Source organism: Emys orbicularis, chromosome 5 (assembly GCF_028017835.1).
Source record: "Emys orbicularis isolate rEmyOrb1 chromosome 5, rEmyOrb1.hap1, whole genome shotgun sequence".
Lineage (NCBI taxonomy): Eukaryota > Metazoa > Chordata > Testudines > Emydidae > Emys > Emys orbicularis.
In genome coordinates, this window is record NC_088687.1 from 20,421,200 (window position 1) to 20,447,913 (window position 26,714).

At 42.6% G+C, this 26,714-nt stretch overlaps 1 protein-coding gene across 1 annotated transcript in view; it reads left to right on the forward strand.

Moving 5' to 3' along the window:
- UNC5C (unc-5 netrin receptor C) overlaps window positions 1–26,714 on the forward strand; it is a 363,016-nt gene that overhangs the window by 328,567 nt on the left and 7,735 nt on the right. Inside the window, exons 11-14 of the mRNA XM_065404905.1 lie at window positions 7,773–7,941; window positions 12,351–12,584; window positions 19,912–20,061; window positions 21,585–21,749. Of these exons, the coding sequence (XP_065260977.1) occupies window positions 7,773–7,941; window positions 12,351–12,584; window positions 19,912–20,061; window positions 21,585–21,749 (718 nt within the window). The remainder of the gene's footprint in view (window positions 1–7,772; window positions 7,942–12,350; window positions 12,585–19,911; window positions 20,062–21,584; window positions 21,750–26,714) is intronic.

Consider the following 26,714-nt stretch of genomic DNA (forward strand, 5'->3'; position numbering starts at 1 on the left):
TCCTGAGTATGGGAAGGAATGATTCTGTCTGGCCCCACCACCCGAGGACCCTTCGGATGAAATGCAGTGACAGTGCCATGATGGAACATGGGGAACACTACTCCATGTGAACGTTTCCAGAAGGGTTCGCTGGGCTTGGGAGGCAGGAGGAGGAGGAAGAAGAAACAATCTTGTTCCTCCCTCCTCTTGGAGGCAAAAGTAGCTAAGGAGTTTCTTGGATATGTATGTTTTATAGCCTGGAAAGTTGGGGGGGGGGGATGTTCCTTTGTGGGCAGAGCTGGCACTAGGCATAAGCAGGCTAAGCAATTGCTTAGGGCTCCGAGCAGCTCAAGGGGCCCCCCATTCACTTCTTTAGTATGTGTTGGAGGGGGGGAAATATTCCTGATTGGGGCCCCCAATAGGTTAGCATTGGGGTTGTTTGTCAAACTCAAACTTTCAAACAAACCTTAAGGGTTTGGTTCACCGCTAATCCGTCATGCACCAAACTGCAGGCTTCTGTTGAGCATATTATTGCATAATTAGCCATTAAGGGGGCTTTATGTCTTCTTCTGAAACATCTGGAACCAGTCACTGCTAGAAACAGGCTTTTGTTCTTGATGGACCATTGGTTTGATCGTGTATGGCAGTTCATGTGTTCTTATGTGAACCAAACCCTGTAGGATTTGCACAGCTTTAGGAAGAATTTTATTAAACATGGCACAGGGAAGGCTATCAGGATTTTGTTCCTGCACCAGGCACTCTAGTTTAATATGTACAGCAGGAGACACTGCAGAGATGCAAATGAGGCTGCATTTCACAATACCAGGGAAAGTGCCCTGTGCTCTTCAGCACAGCTGCACGAAAGTCCCCATTTTGCTTTCTGGGTACAGAATAATAACAGATATTTAAACAGCACCTTTCATTCCAAAGCACGTCATAGCTGTGTACAATCAGCACCAATAAAATGCAGCTACTGCAGCTGTTGGGGAGAGGAAGTATTGGCCATTGGCTCTGCAAGGAAGCCATATGAAAAGTACCACTGGAAATCTAACAACCATAAAAGGCAGACAGGACCTGAATTCTGAAGGTCACACCCAAAAGACCCACTTAAACAGAAAATTGTGTGGATTTAAATTTATCTACCTCAGAAGAACAAAGAGGGGCTGCATTAGCTCTGCCAGGATTTGAACCCATGACTCTGGATAGTAGAGGTATTTCAAACCTTGTGTTGAGACAATTAAGCCATCCTCCAGAAACCCATAATGGTGGAATTACTGATTAATTTGCTCCAAGGTGTAAGTTTGCCATTTTCACCAGTAAACTCTTACTTGAGTGGCAAAAAAAAAAAAAAAAAAACCTGCTAAAACCCTCTGCCCCATTCCCCCCATCCCATTCTCCCCAACTATCCTAGACAAAATTAATCTCCTAGACTCAGCAGCTTGCCCATTTATTTCAATGAAAAATTCAAAACAAAAACCAAAATGCTCCAACAGCCATCATAGGGGAGAGAAACTTCATTTCTTCTTTCCTCCATAGATAGAACCAGGCAGAAGAACCCTGGGATCAATCCAGGACACTAGGTTTTAACTTGAAAGGGAGAGAGACAGCAAAAACATGGACCAGCAGTAAAGAGAAAATAAAATGTCCCTCTCCCCAAACTTTCCATTAACCTGACTAGAAGGGTGACCATCTGTTGCTATGAGTTATTTATTCCTTTCTTCCCACTCCGTCCTCTGCTTCCTATTTTGTTGTGGGTTTTTTTGAGAACAGCTATGATTGCCGGTAAAATCCACCGTTAAGCACTGCTGAGAGTAATGCGTGCCTGTTGAAAAGGGGAGATTTTTCTACGAGTGCTCCCATCTGCAGCCTGAATGGAGACAACAATGGCCAGAAGGTTGTAACTACCTTAATGGAGGTGATATGGTTTATTACAGTGGGACCTACTTGAACGAATAACTCCATTAAAGGCATAACGCTGGTTGTGAAAAGTCTGTATATTGTGAATAAATGGGGAATTTTAATAGCAGATTGTTCTTAACTAGCAAATGTAGAAGGGAAAAGTGCCTGGAAATGTTTTAAGAGCTTTCAGTTGTATATTTTTCACTAGCTGCAGTAAACAATGAGCTGAATTCTGCTCTCATTTACACCAGTGTAAACCAGGAGTGGCTCCTCTGACTTCAGTGGAGTTACTTCAGATTTACACTGGTGTAGCTAAGGCCCCAGTCCTGCCAAGCACATAAACCGATGACTAACCCCATTGATTTCAGTAGGACTGCTCTCATGCTTAATGTTAAACATATGCTTATGGGCTTTGTTGAATCAAGGCCTGCAAGAAAGATCTGACCCCATTATTTGTAAAGATGTTGGTAGGTTTTCTCCCTTCAAGAAAATAATCCCCCTTTCCTCCATCAAACCTAAATCCAGCACTTGAAAGGGGTCTTCTGTGACCCATAGTTGCTTCAGAGGAAAAATGAATAATCCATATAATGGACAATTACAGAATAACCTGCCCATAGGGGAAAAAATTTTCCTAATCCCCATCAATTAGTGGTGGAAACAGGAGGGTTTATATTCCTATTATTTTTATCCTATCTAATGCAACTGTGTCTATTCTCATTAACCATATTAATGTTTATTCCTTTGTTTGGATGGAATTTAGAGACAATTAGAAATTAGAGATGAATAAAATCTGTTGGGCCATTTTCATCCACCCCTGTGGCAATTGCAGGATATTTTCTCTATGTTGTGTACTCCATTGGGTTGTCCAGACTAATTTTAAATGACTCATTTTTCAAAGTTTCAGCTAGTTGGTTTGGGAAACTCTTGTACAGTCCAGTAGATTTCAGTGTCCCCTTTATGCAGTAACCCAGATGCAGTCTCACTAGAGCTGTGTAGAGAAGGGATTATCACTTCCTTGAACTTGTTACATGCCTCTTCCTATGTAGCCCAAAATCATATTTGCTTTTTTTTTGCCACCTTATTACACTGCAAGCTGACATCTAGTTTGATGCATGCTATCGCCCTACATCTTCTTCACTTTTACTGCTTTCCTTGCTGTGACATAACTGTGTTTTGGATTGTTCCCCCGAACTATTAGCTTGCATTTTTCTAGAATTAATAGTTTTTGTATCCTGCCTGTATTTTTAACCTCTCTAAGTCCCTTTGCATTATTTCCTTGTTTTCACTGGTGCTCACAACTGCTCACAACAATTATTAATTATTATTATTATTATTATAATTATCTGCAAATTTAATGAATGTGCTATTATTTATACCTTCTTCTAAATCATGAGTAAAAATGTTGGGTGAAATCCTTACCTCACTGAAGTCAGTGAGGGTTTTGTCATTGATGTCAATGGGAACAGGATTTCTCTCGTTAAATGACACTGATGTGTATTGTACTCCAATAGACAGCTTCCCTACACCTCCTTACGTTGCTGTTTTCAAAGGCTTAAAGTGGGTTAGGTTATCTGTAGTCACAAAATTAGCTCAAACATTAGGAAACACTGAGTTGGGTCAGTTTCTAGCAAATGGTGGATGATGTGGCAGGGGCAGGAGTCAGGGCCTGCAGCATAGCCAGTCTCCAGGCAACCTAATGAGTACAGATGGCCTGTAGTAGGCTGCCAGATTGGCTGCCCCACCTGGTTGGTAGGAAGAGTCAGCAGACCAGTTCTGAAGCCCAGCAGCAGTGCGGTGGCTGCTCAAAGCATTTGCCCATGGCTGCAATAGCTCCTGCCCTGCTTGGCCATAGCCTTGCCTGACTCTGGTAACCCGATCCTGACCCTCAGCTCTGATTCCTGACTTCAGCTCTGGCCTCTGGCCTCTGACCCTGCCTGGGCTCTGATTCCTGACTAATGACTCCTGCTCTAACCACTGGACATGACCGCCCACATCCTAGGCACTGACCGGTAGAGTATGAGTGTGCATTTGACTGACAAATAGAGAATGTAGCATCAATTGTCCCCACAGCTGTATGTTTTCTATTCTTTTCTGGACATGAGGCGATTCATGATGGTGCCATGTTGTATATGCCCAGGAGAAGGGCACTAGCACTGAGAAAATGTTTTGTGTACACTTAAAATTGGAGATAAATCTCATAGGTTTGGTTTTGTCTTCTGGTTTTTCAGTTGCTATTTACCACTTGGAGAACACCATGTCAGACCCTGCTGTCTCATCATTATCAGGTCATTACCAGCTTGCATCTATGCAGGCTGATGCAGATAGCCTGACCTCCATGACTGGCATATTAGTCCATTTGACCTTTCCTCTCTAATGTTACATTACATCTGCTTCTCATCCCACTCAGAGATTATTTAGCCATTCTGGGCCAGGTTCCCCAACACATTGCATCTTGTGTAATCATTTATTCCAGTGAAAAGTGGCTGTAAAATGGTTCTCTTAGGACCCGATAGTATTTTATGCTTAATTTGCACTAGGTTTGCGCAAGCGTAAATAGCTGCATATGTTGCAAAGCAGACCAGAATCAGGCCCTCTCTCTGTCTGAGCCCTAACATTTGTTATATTGTAATGAAAATCTGTCATTGTCCAATGACTGACTTAATACTTCTTTAAGATCACTTTAAGTGCTATCATTACTTTTTTATTATTATTATTCAATACAACAGTGCTTACATCCAAGCAAAACGATTAACTATTCAGGCAAAAAAATTTAAGATACTGTAGAAGAAGCTTTACTAAAGGCAAGACACATTATACCTACTGCATTAATTTTGTCCACTAATTTTATAGTTCAATCCAAAAATCTATCATGTTTGTGTGACGTGACTTGTTCTTTATAAGTCAGTGCTTTTCCCCCTGCCCTCATGGTTCAGTTGTCCTTAAGATGGAGTTAAGTTAACCAGATGTTTAAGTCTGTGGGTTTGCCACAGCTGTGACTGTCAATACAAAAACTGTGATTTTAAAGATTTTCTAATAACAAGTCATGGTGTTTTTAACCTACTGAGAAGACTCCTCCAGGAGTTTTTACAAATCTGAATCCACTAATATCCAAAGTATTGTAGTGAAGTATGTGAGAGAAACATAAGTCTGAATGGTTTAATGTATTAGTTCTTTACTGCGAAATTATTTAAATGTTATTTATTGAAAAATAAGGAATATTTTGTTGAAAATGTGACCTTGTGATTTTTTGTGTGTGTTTTGTAAGGGACTTATTCAGCTCCTAATGAAATCAATGAACAGACTCCTACAAAATTCACCAGGAGTTTTTTTCCCCATAAGTGGTTGGTTGTTCAGGAGTTTATTTGGTTTTTGTTTTGCCATGTCAAAACAACCAGGCTAACAGATGATAGTTGACAGAATTGTTGTATTTTACTCTTTTTGAAAGATAGGAACTACATTTGTTAGTTTTCAGTCCATGACTTTTCAAAAATAATTACCATTAGTTTAGTAAATTCATTAGCTAATTCTCATAGGACACACAGAGATATATATATATATATAATCTGGATTTGCTGTTTTATATAGATTTCAGCTTTTCCAGGTCAGCCTTCATTTGTCTGCTTTTTACCAATAACTATACTGACAAGGGGTAGAATTTTTTAAAGCACCTAAGTCCCATTTTCAAAAGTGACTTTCAAAACTTGGCTTTAATGGTGCTTGAATCACCTAGGTGCCTGAGTCACTTTTGAAAATGGGACTTGGGCTCCTAAATCACATAGACTCTTCTGAAAATTTTACCCAAGGTTTACATTATTTTTAGCTTTTTTTTTTTTTTTTTGGTTGAGACAAAGGTCCCGATTCTGCAGACACTTACACACATGCATACTTTTTCTAATATGAGTAGTCCCAAAAAAATCAGTGGCAATGCTTACATGAATACAGGTCCATACATGATTAAGTGTTTTCAGAACTGGACCTAGAGGACTCAACAGTGAGCCACCCAGGGTCCTGTGAACTCATTGCATACTATGTTAAATTCAAGTAGCTTAGCTGCACTAAGCCCTTTTGGCCTCACGCTCGCATTCATTCCCTCCCTGTTTATAAGAACTACATCCAGGATGGCTTATCCTCTGGTTGGATTTTCTGATTTCTGGATCATGAGTTTGTCCTCTATATAATTTAGGGATGTCTTTGACGATCCATGTTTCGCTATCTTTGTCAGCCACCAGATGTTTGGTTGGCTAAAGTCACTCATGAGTACAGTATCCTGTGGTTTTAAACTCCCAGTAGTTATTCTGGGATTCATTTTTTTTTTACATTCCTCTCATCCACTCCCAGTGGTCCATTGCTAAAGCCCACTACAAATTCTCCTTTGTTTTTAATTTACTCTACCCTGTCGTGGAAAAATCACCCACACATTGATTTTAGTTCACAGACTCGAACCTGAGGCCTTTATTGCAATACATACCAACGCGTTGGTGGTAGCAATCCGAAGATTACCACACCTAGCGCAGGCTGCCTTTATTCCGTCAAACCGCAAGCACAGTACAAATTATACGTCATTTGCGAGAAATTAAAGTTGAGGTCAGCCCCCCTATTCCCGGCACCTTCCTTATTATTTTACGAGAATTGGGTACATATTAGGTAAGGGGTCACTTGGTGTTTTCCATTATGGGTGTTACTTGGCACCCATTTAGGGGTATTTCCCGTTAGAGTACATATCATCTTTCCAGGGTTTTACGGTTATGGGCATAGGGGGTTATCAAAGGACGCCCGAAGAAGATATATGATTGGCTGATTTTGCAGATAGCTAGAACTACAGGAGGAGTTGGCCTTTGCAAAGCAATTTCTTCATATTAAGCGGTTATTATATTTCATAAACAAGCGGTTATTATGTTGCTAAAGCGGTTATTATGTGCAGAGGTCTCTTGCATTGTTTACTCCCCCTCCCTCCTCTGGCCACAACCCTTGACCGAATTTGGCAGAGAACTCTGTAGTTTAGTCTTGTTCAGGCCCTGGCCTGTACTGTTTTTTGTAAGGGCAGTCAGCATAACAGACCTCTGTTAGAGGGTCCGATTTTGGGCCTTTAGAATTATTTTGGCTATTAAAAGGAAGGCCCCCCAGTTCTTTTTCCCCACAACCCTCATCGCAAATATTTCACTACCACCCTCCTCGTTGTCACATTGTATATTGCTAGTCTTGTAAGTATGCGTGACATATATTGCACCTATCCCTTCACCTTTTCTTCCTTTTTTTCTTTCTCTCATACACACCACATCTATCCACCGTGGGCACATTTAAAAAGTTCATTCTGGTTGTAGATATATTACTGGTTCTAGCAAAATTCTCCCTTTTAATTTAAGGGAATATTACTGGATCTGGTAATCATACTAGAATATTGGTGGATCTAAAACCAGAATGCATTTTTTTTAAAGTGTGCCCGTAGTATATGGACACTCCAGTTACAAGAATCCTCTCATGATGTCTCAGATGTGGTCACTACTTCATACTCTTCCTGTGTTCTATGATTCTTCTTGTCTAGGAAGTGAAAAATTCTCACTCATGGTGCTTTCAAGAGCCCACATTCACCTTTTTTCTATGTTAAAGACTGGTGGCTGCATTTCGCTGGTGAGTGAAATGATGCCTGTGTATATGATCGGCACATCTTTGGGGATCCTTAGGAATGAAGGGCGCTCTGTAAAAATGAGGTGTTATTTGCTCTTTATTCTCCCCGCCCCAACAAACAGGTGCTTTTTACAAAAATGTTTGTGAAAGTGGAAATCTGTAAGTGTGTGTTTCCAATCCTTTTGCGACAAGGACCTTTTCTTTACTTTGGCTGCATCTGGGGCCCTTTAAATTCAGCTAACAAACACGTCTTTCCGTAATCTTGTCAGGCCACCAGTGGAAGACAGTCAAACCCTTTTGACCCCCGTGGTGAGCTGTGGGCCTCCAGGAGCGTTGCTGACACGGCCTGTCATTCTAACTATGCACCATTGCGCAGAGCCAAACACAGAGGACTGGAAGATCCAGCTGAAGAACCAAGCAGCCCAGGGACAGTGGGAGGTGAGTTCACAGTGAAATCACAGACTTCCAGCATATGCCCTGACTGAACACAGCACTCAAAAAAAAAAAAACCCAAACATATACATATAACTTTGATGCCTAAAGTTTGGGATTTTCGTGGGTGAAACATTTTGCTGGCAATCGACTCAGCAGTGCCCTCGGGTATCTATGTGGTTATACAAGCACTGGAAATAGTTACCTGGTGCACTGGGGAGCACAGGCCTCTCAGCTCTGAATAACTCAGTTCAAAATATAATTCATATCAAAAGTGAAATGGACGTGGGGATCTGACCCAGTCTTTATTGCACTTTTGTTTGTGACATAAAATGAATATCGTGGCACAATTCAGCATGACTAGCCAGGTCTGCTCAAAAGAGGCCTGGGGGTACATCAACAGCCTTGTTTGGGGGAAACTTGCACAGTGCTTTCTGCCTGGCTCTGCTTTGTTAACGACCAGGTGGATTTACCCTTTGAGAACGTAACCTTCACCAGGCTGGTCTCATGCACAAGAGAAATATTTAACCCTAGGGTTGCCAGCTTGCCACAGCACTTAAGGACAGTGAGTTTCATCTTGAATCTTCATGGAAGGTTGCTTGTATTTTTCTTTAGCTCCTCTCTTCCCCTATCTCTGTAGTTCGCTCTTGTCATAACTATAAAGGGAAGGGTAACAGCTCTCCTGTGTACAGTACTATAAAATCCCTCCTGGACAGAGACTCCAAAATCCTTTTACCTGTAAAGGGTTAAGAAGCTCGGGTAACCTGGCTGACACCTGACCCAAAGGACCAATAAGGGGACAAGATACTTTCAAATCTTGGGGGGGGAAAGGCTTTTGTTTGTGCTCTTTGTTTTGGTTGTTGTTCGCTCTTGGGACTGAGAGGGACCAGACATCAATCCAGGTTCTCCAAATCTTTCTAAACAAGTCTCTCATATTTCAAACTTGTAAGTAAACAGCCAGGCAAGGCGTCTTAGTTTTACTTTGTTTTCTCAACTTGTAAATGTACCTTTTACTAGAGTGTTTATCTCTGTTTGCTGTACTTTGAACCTGAGGCTAGAGGGGAATCCTCTGAGCTCTTTAAGTTTGATTACCCTGTAAAGTTATTTTCCATACTGATTTTGCAGAGATGATTTTTACCTTTTTCTTTAATTAAAAGCCTTCTTTTTAAGAACCTGATTGAGTTTTCCTTGTTTTAGATCCAAGGGGTTTGGATCTGTATTCACGAGGAGTTGGTGGGAGAAAGGAGGGGGATGGTCAATTTCTCCTTGTTTTAAGATCCAAGGGGTTTGGATCTGTATTCACCAGGAGTTGGTAGGAGAAAGGAGGGGGATGGTTAATTTCTCCTTGTCTTAAGCTCCAAGGGGGTTGGATCTGTATTCACCAGGGAATTGGTGAAAGGTAACTCAAGGCTTCCCAGGGAAGGGAATTAGCTTTGGGAATGGTGGCAGCGGACCAGATCTAAGCTGGTAGTTAAGCTTAGAAGTCTTCATGCAGGCCCCCACATTTGTACCCTAAAGTTCAAAGTGGGGAAGCAGCCTTGACAGCTCTGTACTGAGGAGCGCTCCTGGTCAATGCGTGCTATTTCAAACGAGTGCACACAAACAGGAGGATTGGAATTAAAGCTGTCTTTTTGGATTTATCTCATCTTCCTTTTCCCTGGCTACCAAACAAGAGACATTGAACATGCCCTGCAATACAGAAGGAGCTTGTAACACTTCAGTGCTTTGTCTGAGACAGAGAAAGAAATATCTGTGCAATATGAACCAGGGATAAACAGCAAATAGTTTTACAGCTGATATATAAGGACTGGTTTTCTATAAATATAGACTTTCACTAATACTAAAACTGTGTGCCAAAACTCATAATAGTAAATGGCAGTGCCATTTTCAGATTACAGTTCAAATGACAGGAAAACTATTGATTACCGAGGAATCCAACTCACTCTTTAATGGAAATACACTTTTCCTTAGAAGTCTCTTTTAAAACATTGTAAACTTAGCTTGCACTACACAAAAGGTTTAGAGTTTGGACTCAGTGTGGATAAAAATCTAAAGGTTGAATCTTTGGCCAAACCAAGAATACCACTTAAGCAGTTTCATAAAGACATATGTTCTCAAGAGAGTTTTAATACCTCCTGCTTCTGGTTGGCTAGATACAGAAGCACAATGGCTTCTTTGTGGGATTCCGACACGTCAGGTTTCAGTCTTAGCTGGCCACAATGGTGAAGTGATGGGGGGAGAAGGTAGGGAGAAAGAAAGGACAAATGAAAAATATTGGGAAAAAGTCAGTTCTGGATCAAATCTAGAAGAGGGAATGTATTTTCCAAACTGGTTCCTACCTCCCTAGTTTGTACTCCTGTTTTCAACAGGGTAACAGATGATAACAATGCTGCAAACAATCCTCAGCTGCAGGACCTGGGCTATCTGAGTGTATTTAATATTGAGTATAGTCCATCTCTCTTCCTCGCTATTCTCAGAGTGCAGTAAGCTGCTCAGACTGTTGGTGTATCACTGCTTCTTGATCTGAGGCATGCAACCAGAATGCAGCATTACAGACTCGTAGAGTATTAGGGCAAAACACACCTTGAGGAGCTTGACGGGATGCTTGAAGTCAGTGCTGGTAATGCTGAAGTAACTGGATCCCAGGGTTAAGGAAGTGGTACGATGCTCCTGTGCCAAGAGTTTCTTATTTTAACAGGAAGAGACAGTGGAGGTATCTACATTGTATGTACATTTTGTCAGACCCCACTTCCCCTAACCATTCTCCTGGCAGACTTGTTTGCTTCTGAAAAGCCTGTTTTGTTGCCATCATCAGTTCTGTCTCTCTTATGAAATTTGGCACCCTCTGACTTCCTCCTCTGAGTAGGTTTTAATGAGGGCAGTGTGACTGACATGGGCACCTGGACTGACAGCAGCAAGGACCCATTTCCAGGGTTATCCTTGAAAGAATATTGCCTGTGGCACGAGCTTTTCTCCACACTGGGATCGTTTCTGGGCCAGTGAATTCATGCACATCTAGCTGACTAATCTGCACTCCAGTGGAGTATCTCCCAGCACTGTACATATGTTTCTTATTTGTTTTGTGTTCATTGCTGGCATCCCCTGATTTTTTTCCTCCAGTCTCCTTTTTTGTCCTTGAAAGAGCTGTTGCCCTGCTGGAGGTACCCATGCTGACACCAAACCGGTGCTTGCATGCTGTCTGCAGAGTCCACAAGGTCTGTGGCTCCAGTACAGTGAGTCTCATCTTCTCTCTTCTGGAACAGCTCTTCCATCTCTATCCCCCAACAGATGCTTAGATTGCCGTAGGCAAGGAGTTCCTGCCAGGGCCAACACAACTGTTTCATGACGCGGCCAGTAGGGGGGGTATAATCAGCATGGCAGATGGCAACCTCTCTTCTGCCCTTGAGAAGGTGATGTCACCTTTGCAAATGTGCTGCATTCGCCCTTCCTTAGCCTGGGATCCTGAATCTGCTCCCAAACTCGGGTTGAATCCAGCTGCTCGGTCCGCTGCCAGATACCTGCTCCTCACCTCATGACAACAAACGCAGGGTGGTTGAGTTCTGCAGAGCCTCATGCAGCCCAGAGCTGCTTTCGCAGAACCACAATCTATTACTATCACCTTTTATTTATTTTTGCCAATTATTTAAAGTACATTGTGCCACATGGAGACTATAACGTACAGTTTTCAATGGGGGAAATGGCATGGGGGCTGTTTTCTTCTAAGCAGAGGGAAGAAGGTGAAAAAGCGTCTGTTTGTATTTGATTTGTATGTGTTTTGCCTTGGCCTGGCAGTCTTGTCATGGGGGATTATTCTGATGTAGCAGCAGGTGATATTCTTTGTACATGTGGCATTCAGCCATCACTGAGGTTACTTCTGTCTGAGTTCTAAAACCACTGATTATGAAAATTAAGAAATTAAGACTCTTATTATTCACTTAGATAATGTATTGAGTGCTCATGTCTGGAGCTGGTCAAATAATATTCCTCAGATAGGTCATTCAACAAATGTTGTTGCATTTTTCGTGCAAAATTTTCGTGATATTTTACATAATTTGCCCTGCTCTGCTCATCACTCTAAAAGCACCTACATGCTGCACATAAACAATCATAAGTTTTATGTAGCCAATGGCAGTTATAGACCATCAGCACACAGCTCCATCTCCCTGTACCAGCCCAGAAGGGAATCTAGAAGCAGAGGAATGTTAAATGTTGATTAATAAAATGACCCGAACAGGAAGGACTTAAGATAAATTCTGGGATTTGCATGAGCATCTATGGCAATGGAGTTCTGCAGTCAAGGCCCTATCTCTGAGTAGGCTTTGTCTGGCCCCTACCCCAATCCTGATTAATGCAAAACAAATGGGCTTCTCTGGTGTCTGGCCTGGGCTCTCTAACTCTGCCTGCTTATCCCTTAGGACGTGGTGATGGTTGGAGAGGAGAACTTCACCACTCCATGCTACATCCAGCTAGACCCAGAATCCTGCCATATCCTGACAGAAACACTTAGCACCTACGCCCTGGTGGGACAGTCAACCACCAAAGCAGCAGCAAAACGTCTCAAGCTGGCCATCTTCGGGCCGCTCTCCTGCTCATCGCTGGAATACAGCATCCGAGTCTACTGCTTGGATGACACTCAGGATGCCCTTAAGGTAAATGCCATCTGCTTTACCATCTAGCTCTAGCAGGATTGCAGTAATTGCAGTGAAAGTGAATAGACCCTACATTAGTGTGCAGCTGCTTGTAATTTATGTTCCCTAGATCAGCATTTCTCAAACTGGAGGTCCTGATTCAAAAGGGCATCTCAAGGCTATTATGGAGCGGGGTGTGTGGAAGATGATATGGTACTGCCACCCTTACTCCTGTGCTGCTGCTGGTGGACGCGCTGCCTTCAGAGCTGTGTGGCCAAAGAGTGGCAGCTGCTGGTCGGGCACCCAGCCCTGAAGGCAGCGCTGCTGCCAGCAGCAGCGCAGAAGTAAAGGTGGTATGATATACTATTGCTGTATCCCCACCTCCAGTTCCCCCTCCTCCCAGCAGTGTCCTCTATTTGGGAACTTGAAATATGGTAACACTACTTTCCACTTTTTGAAAGGCTTCAGCGCCTTTGAAGAGAAAGGATAATGATTACATGCTTCATTTAGTGCCCCATGAGTATATATAGTAGCTAAGCTTGCTACCACTTTTTGGGGGGTTGGGGAGGTCAGAGCCTGAAATATTTCCAAAGGGGGGCCAAGCAAAAAAAGTTTGAGAACCCCTGTTCTAGATCATTTTTAAATCATTTTATTGTTATTTTATTTATTTTTTGTTTGGAGGAAGAACTTGACAACAAGACATTGTTTTATAGAAAGGGAAAGAAGAAAAAAAAACCCAAACCCCAGGTTGTCCTTTGCATAATGATTTCACTCAAATGCTAAACTAATTTTCCCCCCAGCATTCTTTGTTCCTTTGTTTACGTGGATCATAACCTGAATTCTGAGATTTTTGCATTATTAAAGGGCCATAAGGTGCACAAGGGCTTCATTCGTTATTCATGTATTTTTAATGGTAAGTGCCAGCTCCCCCGAGATGATGAAATGTATAAATACCTCTTTGTAAATAGCTGATAATGATAAAAGAAGTTCCTGGGTCATTAATCACTGCCTGCTTTTATATTGCTTTGTTATACCTGTCTGTGTGCTGTTTTTGTGCTGAGAATTTGCAGCTGAACTACATCAAGGCTATTGCTTTCTACAGCTATGTACCTAACTTTCTCTGTATACAACTCGAGCATATACATAAGTTTACACATACATTGTGTAGGTATACATAACTATGTATACATGTGTATATATAGTACCTATAATACACATATAAAGACAGATGCTTATTATAATAAATATACTAACTTGTGCACATATATGTATGAATGTAGGTTATTGAAAGATTTTCTGTAATCATAACCAGATCTACAGATGCCATCTAGGTAGCAAGAAGAGTTCAAAACCTAACGCTAACTGATTAGCGGCACTGTCAGTGATATCCAAGCAGCATGAATTGTGTGTTGTGTACAGAAGAACAATGTTAACAGCTTTACTTAGAAACAAGCCACATAACATGTGCGCGCACACTGCCTCAATATGGGAGATGTTTGTGTTTCTCAGAGTGTTGACTTTCACTGTGGCTGGAAAATTCCATTTTCATCTCAAATGCTGTTTAGTATCATGTCTTCCTGGACATTACAGTTTGTAATGTTTGTCACTGGAGTGGTGGGAGTACTTTCTGTAGCTATGAGAAATTTAGCAAAGCAGTGGACTGAAGAGTGGAGTGGAGACTAGCATACCGTGGTCTGATGCTCAGCATTGGGTTTGTTTATAAAGCGTCTGGGAACTTGATCTAGAGAATTATGATTTTGTCAGAGCTGAACCCCTTTGGAAACAATAATTATTTTATCATCGTATGATTTCTTTTTCTTTAAAAGTTGGAAAAAGGGACTTCTGTACCAACCAGGCTGAGGATCTCCAAAAGCCAAGACACCCTTATGCCTCTATTCCCTTTGGTCTACGTGGTCTTAATGGAATTTTCTATTGGTTTATTAAGCTCTGAGGTGAAAATAAGTGATTCAAAGCTGCCTTGTAGCAAATACTGAAGCTGTTTGAATGCTGCTGTGAGTTTCAGAGTAGAAAGCTTGGGCAACAGGAGATGGTTGAATTCAATTAGACACCGTTCAGTGGAATTTTTTTCATGTTTATTTGAACATTTGGAATTCTGTCCAGTAAAGTTCACCTGAATAAATAAGACTGTGCAAAGGATCACAAGAACAGTTGAGTAAAATGGAGAGAAAATCCTTTATAACATGCAGTGATAATGAATGGAAGAGAGAGAAATTTACCGAGGATAAATCCCTGGAGAGATTGTGTTGATGTTCGGATGTCGGAATGCAAGATTGGTTTGTAATTTGGTGGTTAATCCCGCACTTCCTCTCCAGCTCTCAGTTATTTATTCAGAATGTACTACAAAGGGCTCAGTGTTGGCAGTGTTGTGTCTTCTGGAGTCAGATCTGAAGAGTCCTTCTGGGTCTATCATGAACCAACGATAACATGTTTGGGCGTACAAGGGTGGGCAACAGTTGACAGAGACTTGTGAACAAGTGCCTCGTGGCCTCCTGTCCACAGAGTGATATTAGCATCGTCTGCTTTCTTCAGCAGAGGATGAACACTTCAACCACAGTTTTGTGGAAAACAAAGAGTCTTTGGAAGGCAAAAAGTAGGTTGGCCTCAGAATGAAGGACTGTGAATGAGGCCTTGCAATGTATTTTGATCTGGCTAGGCCCTGTGTGACAGATTCTACCACAAAGATTAAGGGAGAAGCATGAAAGATAACCAAAAACTGTGTTGTGGGGCTTGGTTCAGTGGCAGCACTTTGCACTGCTAGGCATGAGACCAGGGTTTGATGTCTGGGTCCCAATCCTTTGCTCTGCAGAATGACAGGGGCAGGGAATGCTTTCATTATGGCAGCTCTTCTGGCTGATTGAGGGGCAACACTGAGGGGCTGCAAAAAGTGGATTATAAGATCTTTGGGACAGGGGCCCTCTTTTTCTTATGTGTTTGTACAGTGCCTAGCACAGTGGGGCCTGGATCCATGATTGGGGCCACCTAGCACTACCACAATACAAATAAATAATAATAATAATTAAGGGATCCAGTCTGTAACTGGAAGGATAGTGGTTGTTTCAGGGGATCTTGAGGGTTTGGGTGGAAAGTTGGAGAATAGGAACAAGGACTGCTCAGAACTTTGACAGAGATTTGAAGGGTGTCTGGGATAATAGTGATTTGGGACTGGGGTAGATCAGAGAAGTGGCAGGTGAGACATTGGTTGGAATTCCTCACATCCCAGAGGAGAGGTTGCTGAATCTGCATTCCACAGAGCTGAATTTAGTAACATTAAAGAGCAGTGGTGCTGGAACTAGAGGTGCTGCCACACCCCCTGGCTTGAAGTAGTAATAACAAACACCAAATCCATGGTTTCTATGGTTTCTATAATCAGTACCCCCACTATAAGAATTATTCCAGCACCCCTGTTAAAGAGGAGTAGGTGGGGGGTGGGAAGCAGAGTGGAGGCAGTTTCCCCTTGCAGTTTTGGTGGGAGCCAGGAACGTGTCAATAGACCAACAGCTCTATGCTGATGGATATAGGAAATGTTTTCACATTGGAATGTCTGAGGTTTGGGGAGCCTTTTTAGGGGTGTATGTATTTATTTTAATAGTCGGCCAAATGCATTCTATTATTATTTAGAAATAAGAAATCTGACACGTACTGTATCCATCCCAACAATTACTAAGGGACGATGAGCAGTTGCTCTAGAAAGCATAGTGCTGTATTTATCCAACAGCTTTTCCCTCTAATCATGCAGAGTAAGCTCTCTCTCCCAAAACTGCCTGAGCAGACTGGGGAGTCTAATGACTTGTCACAAATAATAGCTTGGTTATTGTGAAATCTGCTTATTTCTTTTCCTTCTGTTTGTGAAGCAGAATTGCTGACTCCTGCTTTAATGTTGATCCATAGGAGAGTTTCCTTCACTCCTGAAGGTTGTGACCCCCAAGGGAGTTGCAAACAGGTTTTGGGGGGGATCACAACCTCTGCCCCTTTCTTTATGATTAGATGTGAGGGGAGATCTGAAATGTTTTGGTTGTAATTTGGGGTCACAGATTGGAAATGCTTGCAAATCACTGCTTTACTCCTGTCTATCCATTTAAACGGCTCCTGTCACTCTGCTGAGCTCCTTTTCTCAATATGGCAATCACAGAAGAGACTGGTCTACAAGACAGCTACCACACTGTATCGATGAAGCAGATCACAATTTAACAGGCATGCCAAACTGCTTTTACCTCTTTTTGAAGCCACAAACTTTTATTAAATGTAAGTTCTTCCTGCTGTGGCTTTAATTAGAAGGCAGCTTCAAAATATTGGTAGCTTGTATCTTGCTTACATAGTCAGCGTGAGGATACTGAATTAGGGCCATTGCTGAGCAAAGATGTATTTTATTCAACCCCAACAAGAAGACACCTAAGAGGGTATAAGTTCATATCTTATTACTGGTGTCATCAAGGTGCTTATACAAGGCGGTGAGAGACACTTTCCCAGGCACCCAGAATTATGGATTGACCTTGTTACCCCTCTGCATTAGCAAAAGAGACACTTGCTGGAGATAAACAAAGAGAAGTTTATTAACCAAGATAGATAGTCAAGTGACAGTGAGTAAGAGTAGTAGGAACAGATACGGTTACAAATAAAACAAAAGTATAATATGCTTCTAGGAGACTAAACTTAACTTTAGCAGGCTAAAATCTTTGTCTAAGTTCAGTTTCTCAACTAAACTCCCAGCATCTCCAGCTTTTATGGATACTAAAAGGTTCCAGCTTTCATGGATACAAAAAGGGTTATCCTTTTTGCTCCCTCAGTGATGGACCACCACAGCATTCCTTTTCCTTCGCCTCATAGACCAGAAAACCTTTGAAATATATCCCCTCGAAAGGTACCCTCCAGACAAAGGTCTTCTCCCCCACTGTTTGTTCTTTGGTGTGCTGACACCATATTGTCTTTCTTGTTCTCCTGTTAACTTGCTTTTCCCGTTGCTTAATATGCAAATGAAGCTTGGTTTGTGTTGACCTGCACAGTGCTTGGTTGACATTGGAGACCTAGGCAGATGGGCAAATCAACATTCCTTTGTCTGTGAAAAACCCGTTTATCTATCCTGCCTGCTTACATAGTTTATACATATTTTTGGTACATATCTACAACTTCTTGAATAACCCCATATTTCTCACACTATTTATGATGGCCAGTATCAGATAAGCTTTCATTTGCAACTTTCTTTATAGATAAATACTAAGACAGCAATCTGTTAGGTGTAGTGAGTTTGTCAGGAATTGCATAGGAGTTGCTGTTGCATGATAGGAATCCTTTGCCAGTGGGCATTGAGAGGAATAAGGTGGGAGCCTGTTCTTACTTCTTTGAAAAGGCAGACTTAATGGCCAGGATTTGGAACTAAAGATGGAAAGGCACAGGCTGAGGGTTTCTTCTCTTAGAAGGTCATAGCTGTGTAGAACAAACAGCCAAAGAGGCAAGTAATGCAATACATGGAGTAAAGGCAGTACAGATAAGGTCTTAAGGCCACACAACATTTCTGTGCCGGCCTGCCAAAAGGCAGGAGATGAACTGGGTATCCCTTCTTCTCCCCATTCTCAGTTTCTTTGGTTTAGCCTGAATTTGAGCCTCTGCTTCTTTCAGCAGAGGTTTACAGTGGGTTTCTTCCATTCCCATAAATGCCTACAGGGAGAAAGACCAATCTTTCCAAGCTTGTATGCCTAAACTTAGATACCCAAATCTACAGTGTCTTCTTTTCACGCTAGCAATACTGAGCACTGGCAGCTCCCGCTGCAGCCCCAACTCCAGTATTGGAGAAAGTAGATGAGTGTAGCCAAAACTGCTATTCACACATAGGCCTTCTCAGTGTCTGTTGTTTAACCATATGTGCCAATATGTATGCTTGAGACGTTGGTAGGTACAATTACTGCACAAAATACCATGAATCTTCTTTTAGACATCCCAGAGAGATAATTTGAACATAATGAAGATCTATAGTAATCAGATAATTACTATCGATTGCTCTTTAGACATCTTTATGAGGTAATTAGGGCACAGTGGAAAGAAGCTGGAACTGATTGATTGGCACAGCCTTAATCTAAAAGGTTTCTAATTATGTTTCTTTTCTTCTAATAGCTGATAAACAAACATCATTTTAGCTTTAGAATTTGTCAGGTGCCAGGTTCGTTGGGGACATCAGCTTTCTCTATTATGCTAACTAGATACTGAATGTGATCAACATCAGCTTATTATGCCTCACAGCTGAAGTGGAAGCAACTTCAATTACCCCATCTTTTACTTTCTCTTCTTGGTTTCAAAAGCCCCTGATTTCTTGTTGGTGTGTGATGCTCGGTGTGCACCTGTGTGTGCATGACACATTTTGTGTATATGTCAAAGCTAGTGCATGTGTGGCGATCGTGTCTCTGGCTGGGTTTATGTACAAAAGCAGCATATGTACATTTGTGCTTTCGTCTTTCATATACATTGCCAGTGGCTGGCCTATATGTCATTGTGGGTAGCATGCAGAGATGGAGAGGAGGCCCAGTATTCACTGGAAGTGTCATTACTCATAGGCATATTATTAATTTTGTGTATCAGAGCAAAAGCCTTTCTCCCCTGTCTCTCATGAGCTATTGATCAGTCACTGTTCCAGTCACTCTCTGAACCACTGTGCTTTCACGCTTAGATACACACCTCTCTATCACAATGTTCTCTCTACTGTTTTGCATTTTTTCAGTAGGTAATAATAGCCCTGTGACAAACAGGTTTCTTATTTCTGTTGCATATTCTGATTCACAGGGATAATCTGATTGGTTGGTGCCAATCACCAGTTGTATATTGATTGGACCACATCTTCATGGGTAGGAGTTCTTGAAGGCAACACATTAAAGCTGCTATTAAGTGCCCTCAGGGTGTGCAGTGTCCAGGGTGACGCTTTATCAATATGCAACCATTGCCTGTGTGCTTTGACCTAGACTCTCTCAAGCAATTAAGCAAGCCGAACGTGGGACCCAGCCTGTCATGTCATGTATTTCCTAAAAGGAAATATGGGTGTGTGCAGTTCTCCTGGATAATACAGGCTGTATTTGTGTTCTTGCACTAGAAGTGTGATGTAAAGCCATAAGAGTGATGTGTGTGATTATTCTCAGACCCCTTCATACAAATGTCTTTCCTGTAATAGATGTGTGTTTACCTTACAATGTGTGTGTGCATCTCTTCCCTGTTATACAGATTACCTCGTCCGCTGCAGCTGATCTTCAGGGAGCCGAAGTATAGCATGTCCTTTCATGGCACATTTGTATATAATGTCTCTTTGATCACAAGCTGACCATTTTCTATCGTTCTTACTGAATCTTAGGAAGTTCTACAGCTGGAGAGGCAGATGGGAGGACAGTTACTGGAAGAACCAAAGGCTCTGCATTTTAAGGGAAGCACCCATAACCTCCGTCTGTCCATTCATGACATTGCCCATTCTCTCTGGAAGAGCAAATTGCTGGCTAAATACCAGGTAAAAATGACAGAATGCCTGGATGATGGCTGAAATGCATGGGTCAGAACAGAAGGACTTAAAGATACGTAGCAACACACAGTTGCGCAGTGCTCTTTTAAAAACGAGACACAGTGACTGTTCAGGCTGCTGTAAGCTGAAGGTCTTGAGGCTCTTGCCCATAACCAGCCCTCTCCCCTCTGTTACACACAGTGTGTATTTTCAATTTCTTTGAGCAGTGGAGAGGAGTAAAGGGCTTGGTTTCTTTTAACCATCCTCATTAGTGCCAGGCCACATAACAGGCCATGGTTTGTTTAATTTGGACTGAAAATCAAAATTCCCTTTTAACACTGCACTGGGAGAGAGAGATTGATCAGGACAGTCAGAAAATCTGCTTCTGGCAGGAAAACTCAGTGCTGAGAGGACAGGACTTAGGGCTCGGCTGCACTAGAGAGTTTACAGCGGCGCAGATGCTCTCTAATGTAGCCACTTTAAGCCCACGGGAGAGGGCTCTTCCATTGGCTTAACTCCTCCAGCCCCCACGAGCGGGAGTAGCTATGTCGGCGGGAGAAGCTGTTCCGCTGACAGCGCTGTCCACACGGATGCTTCTGTCGATGTAACTTACGTTGACTTATTCACCCCCCTGAGTGACACAAGTTATGCCGACATAAGCTTAGTGTAAGCATAGCCTTAGAGTCAAGGGTTAGGGCAGGGGTCGGCAACCTTTCAGAAGTGGTGTGCCGAGTCTTCATTTATTCACTCTAATTTAAGGCTTTGCGTGCCAGTCATACATTTTAACATTTTTAGAAGGTCTCTTTCTATAAGTCTATATATATAACTAAACTATTGTTGTATGTAAAGTAAATAAGGTTTTTAAAATGTTTAAGAAACTTCATTTAAAATTGAATTAAAATGCAGAGCCCCCTGGACCGGTGGACAGGACCCGGGCAGTATGAGTGCCACTGAAAATCAGCTCGCGTGCCGCAGGTTGCCTACCCCTGGGTTAGTGCATGGGGTTACTACCAGCCAAAATACGTGCACCCTTCAGCCTGTTTCCAGCACTGGCCACTAGGGCCCAGTATTGAGATTTGTGGGCTGCACTGAGCATTTTAGAGGACCCAGGCCCTTTGTACTCAAGCAGCAGGTTCAGCCTTAAGGAAGCGGGAAAACAAACACACCCACCTTTGTAATGTGTGTGAGAGAACAGCAGAGCATCCTGGGATTTGTGAAGGTTTCTCATCACTGAGGGGCAAGGGGAGGATTTGCTTATTTTTATTCTGTTTCCACTGCATGGTTCAGTTGCTAGTCTCCAGTGCAGTGAATGCTTTTCATGGGACGCTAGACTGGGGACCACCATCCTGAAGAGCAGAGCCAAGTCTTCTTCAGAGAGGCCGCACAGTATCTCCTCACAACACTCATGACCCCATTTGCCATATTCATTCCAGAGCTGCATTTTGGGAGATGAGCTGAGAATTTGCTAAGATACATTAAGACTGTAGATGCCCATGATCAGTTCAAATTTTTCCTTAATTTTTCTCCTGCAGGAAATACCCTTTTACCACATCTGGAGCGGGTGTCAGAGAAATCTACATTGTACCTTCACCCTGGAAAGGTTCAGCCTGAGCACGCTGGAGCTGGTTTGTAAACTCTGCGTACGGCAGGTCGAAGGAGAAGGACAGATCTTCCAACTCAACTGTACGGTGTCAGAGGTAAAGGGCCCAGCCATTTCCACACTGACCGGTGAGGGGGGAAAGTGGCAGAACTTTCCCAGCAAACATCCCTTAACCTGACCACATTCCCTATGCTTGTTTGCCATGCCCATTAATTCTCTCCTTCCTCCTGGTGGCTGGGAGGTACCAGGCTTTCCAACCTCTCTCATAACTGCTGTAGGTACTTTCCCTTCTCATGGATGCTAGATAGCAGGTGTGGATTCAACTGCCTTCTTCACTCTTTCCTCATGTGCCTCCTGGCTGCTCAGTTGGCTTTTCTCTACTCCCTCCTCTGGAAGGAAGCATCCTTCCTTCAAAACGGACAAGGGAAGAATGGTAGGTGTGTTCCTGGTGTCTCTCCCTGGAGCTTCTTATTTCCCCCGTGCACACGGGGGGGGGGGGGGGGGTCTGTTTCTTCAGCACACCTTCTTTTACATTATAAAACATAGGATGGTCATGTCCCCTGATGTCCACTCACTCTTCCTAGGTCCATAGTTCTCGAAGCACCAAGTACTCATGAGGAAGAAGTGTGCTGGATTGATATGAACCAGTTCACTCTGAGCACTGACAATAACTGCTCTGAAATAGGAAGCATAAGACATTAGATGTGCAACAGGCTTTCCCTTCAGTCTTTGCTCCTGCCAAGTTCCAGCGGCTTGGCGTACTGCATAAAACTGCCCACAGCTAACTAAAAGTAGAGTTGTATTTCAATGAAATGGAAATGGCTAGCAGACCCTAATGACCCATTCTCTTGAAAGGCACTAGTCCTCTTTTATATTTAACTGTATTTAGTTACTTATACATGTCTAAATTACACCGATCAGATGTGCCCTGAGCACACACATGTTCTTTAAAAACCAGTATACACCATTTACCGAACCAGTGCCAATTTTCAGGGTCCTCTAAAACAAGTCTCCGTCATCACACACAAAAGCAAAAGCCTGAGGAAATAGATGAGCCTTACATCTCACTTTGCAGATATGTGTCATGACTGTTATGTAAAATCAGACTCTTTTGGTCACTAGAGGAATGGAGAAATGTAGAAGGTACAGAAGGGAAATATCTCCAGGAGCAGCAATAGGGAAGATAATCTGTAGATTTGAGAGTGGATGAGTGCATCAGCCTAGGGAAAAAAGCATGAGGGGCTGGGTCTTTTGCTTTGTTGTGTCCCAAAATTAATATCACAGGGGAAAAAGTGTTGGAGATGACACAGGAGTTTGGTAGTGGCACCCTGCTATGGTCCCTTTTTTTGGTGACCTTAGGACTTGAAGGACTGTAGTGCTTGGGGACAATAAAACTTAGTGGTAAGTGATTCTTTGAGGTTGAGAATAAGGGCAAATTCTACCGCTCTGACCAGCCACTGCTTCACAAAGAGCCACTGGCAGCATCTGTGAGCAAGGTGGGACCACACACCAAGCCATGTTAGCCACAGAGCCCTCTGATGGGAGTCTCACAAAGGAGGAGAATTGCTATCCATCTGGATTTTAACAAGCTTGTCTCGTGTCATACCAGCTAAGTGCCCGGGACACTCAGTGCCCTGAAATAACTTGAATGGTGCAACATCAGAAAATGATGATGTATGAGTCAGCGTGGAAACCTTGTGAGATTTACATCAGGAAATCACAACCTCATGATGAAACTGAGAGCAATGATATCATTTGTCTAGGAGTCAAGCACATGTGGCAATAATAGGGAAATAAGTAAAAAAGTGGTTGCAGGATGTTGAAGTTGGTGAAATGTCAACGTCTCCTTATGGTCTGACCTTTACAAGTAGAGCAAGTCTGGCAAAGGAGAGTCCAGGCTCAGATACCAGAAAGGGGTGAGGAAACCTACTATAATCACCAAAACAAATGCCGTCTTTCTCCCGTGTCCTTTGTCTCGTACACGGTATGATATGACAGACTGGTTATATCTTGTTCCCCGGCTCATAGTCAAAGATAGTCCTCTTCTATAGAGAAATAAGCTTGTCCTGCGGAGCCATCCTCTCTCTTTTCCACAGCCTGCTACAGTGTGGTCACCATTTCCTCCCAGAGTTTCATGAGCCCTTTGACTTACAAACATCTTTAGTTAAAGGCCCCGCTGACATTAATAAGGAATGTCACAATACCATAGCAACCACCGGCACTTTCCAATCCACAGGCCATATCTCTGAGCCACACAGCTTCACCCCTGCTGGCTTTGGATGGCGTTTTCACTTTCCAGGCCCAGCAGGTCTGCAAAGTTCAATAACTGTACAGCTCCAACAACAACAGAAGAAGCAGAATTTGGGAGGGGTAGGGGTCTGTCCCTTTGATGACTGCCTTCTGTCTGGATTGCACATATGCCGGCTGATGAAAAGGATGGTGGATCGGGAATAGAAATAAATGAAAAGGAAGTTAAAATCCCCCCCTTTGTGGAGAAATGATCCTTCAAATAGTATGGCTGCAATATAAAGACTTTCTGTCAGTTCCTCCAGGATAAAGAAATTGATTTCTTTCATGGTTCTGTTGCAGTATGATCCTTCCGGATATGATGGACGGGAGAAATGTCAGTGAGCTTTCTCCACAAGCAGCTGATAGTTTAGATAAATAAATAACTAAATCCGTGTAAATGAGATAGTTGTGAGAGTTGGCAAGGAAAATAGAGAGGCATTTATCTGCAAGTCAGCAGCTGAGAGTCACGCCCGGTTGGTAGTGACCCAAAAAGTCATTGTTGTCATCAAGGGACTGCTGACCTATGTGAAAATGTTGGTAGCCTTCATCCCCAGTTCCTAATGAAGGGTGCCTTGGATAGTATGGTCATTGGCACTCCAAAAGTATCATTAGATCAGAGAGATAAACAGAATGACTCCCCCCCCCCCACCCTCCAAGGCACTAATTGCATCCTACCTGGCAAGGACTGCAAGGCATGAAGAATGAACTATCCTCTCACCCCTAAGGTACTTCTTTCCACTTTTAAGGACTGGGCAAGGTATTTGCAGGAAGTTTGCATTGAACCTTCCTGTGCTGTACATGCTCTCTGGATAGACAGAGGACTTCAATCTCCATGGCTTGACAAGCTGACGCCTTTTATCAATCGCTACATTCATTTTTAAAACTTAACACCCACCCCCACCCCGCCATCCTCTTCCTGAATTATTCTCCCTTTTATGTTCCTTATTATAAATCCCTATAAAGGAATTGGTCAAAGGGTCAAGATCAGCCAGGCACAGCTACAGTGGAGTAGGCATCATTATTACATAGTTAGAGCAGCTTCTCAAATGTAACCATTATTCTGGCTGAGAAGAGAGAGTGGGTAAACTCTGTACTGTGAAATCATGGAAAGTGAGTTCTTGTGGGTGACTTTCGGAAGGGCTGTGAGATGACAGCCGAAAGTTACTTATTCTGCAGGGCCCTGACAATGTGCACCATTACCCATAACATCTGCTTGGTTATTGGGTGTAAAGTTGTATATTCAACTGGGGACAACGTAACATTAAAGACAGATGGTAAAACTACTATCATAAACAATTACTGTATAAGTGCTGCATTGAGGTAATCTCTGATTTAACCTAGCAGAGAAGTGAAAGAATTGGTGGTAGCTTTAATGAAACTCAAGTACACACTATAATTATCTTCTGCTTATATGTAATAGGATCTGGTAATAGTTTCAAAGGGAACAAAAATAGCACTATTGTCTTGTGCTGTGATTCCCATCCATCAGGGATTAATGCAGGGAAAGAATAGCACTCATTAGCGAGGCTACGGATCATGAGAATTGCTCATCGTTGTTGGTGCATGGTGACATTCCCACATCCACTGTGGAAGGGACAGTCAGTGCTAAGAGCTGATATGCAGGACTCTGTTACCACATGAATTAGCTTTTATTGCTGTGCTAGTTTTGATGGCAAGAAGCACATGGCCTCTTATGCATAGGATGGCTCTTAACCTGCTAGACTGCAGTACAAAAGGCCTGGGATGAAGCTAGTGTGTGTGTGTGTGTGTGTGTGTGTGTGTGTGTATGTAGTTGTCTACAGCTAAGGGAAGAATAATGGCCTTGTGTGGTTAGGACTCTGAACTGGGAGACATGAAATCTAAGTCAAATTCCTGGCTCTGCCACAGATTCCCTGTGTGGCCTTAGGCACGTCTCTTAATATCTCTGTGCCTCAGTTTCCTACCTTTAAAGTAGGGATTATAATGCATCTTTCTCCCATCCTTTATATGTATTTGCTTAGATTGTAAACTCTTCAGGTCAGGGAGAGTGTCTTACTACGTATCTGTACAGAAACCTCCCCAATGGAATCTGATCTTAGATGGGGCTACTGGAATACGCATGATAATATATGTAAATATGAGAGAGTGGGAGGTTTTCAGTCTTTGCCCAGTCCTTAATTCTAGAAGACCCCAATTCTCCACAAAGAAATAGGCCCTTGTGCAGAAATCTTTATGAACCCTGCAATATTCCTGAGTTTCATAAAGGCAAGCAGCCAATGACAGAGCCACAGCCAAACTTTCAGAGTGCCCTGAGAGCTCTGTCCATTGTATGCTTTGGCCTGGAGATGGAGAGGGAAAGTGCCACCTCTATGATGCTCCCAGTCACCACTGCCCTGAAGAACCTGTATTCTGTGTCTTCCATGTTCCAGGATACCAGCCTCTATTACAGGGTTAATATCTCCAACAGGGTCAATGTTGTAGAATTTATTGTTGACACAGGCCTTTTGCTCACAGACACCAAGCACTGTAGTTTGGTATGTGATTAGAGAGACCATAGTCAGTAGTTCTTTGTGCACATTAGTGTGAGGATACTTCTCCAGCTATGTATTTCAATGTCTATCATAAAAAGTCATTATGTAACATTTTAAAAAAGCATGGATGGAATGGACTAGATACTAAAAGGAGTAGATAGAGGAATGGAGACAAGGGAAATACAGAATAATTCCACCCAAAGCCCAAGAATGGAGCTCGCAACATTGACACCTGCTATTCCCAATATATACTAGTGTTTACG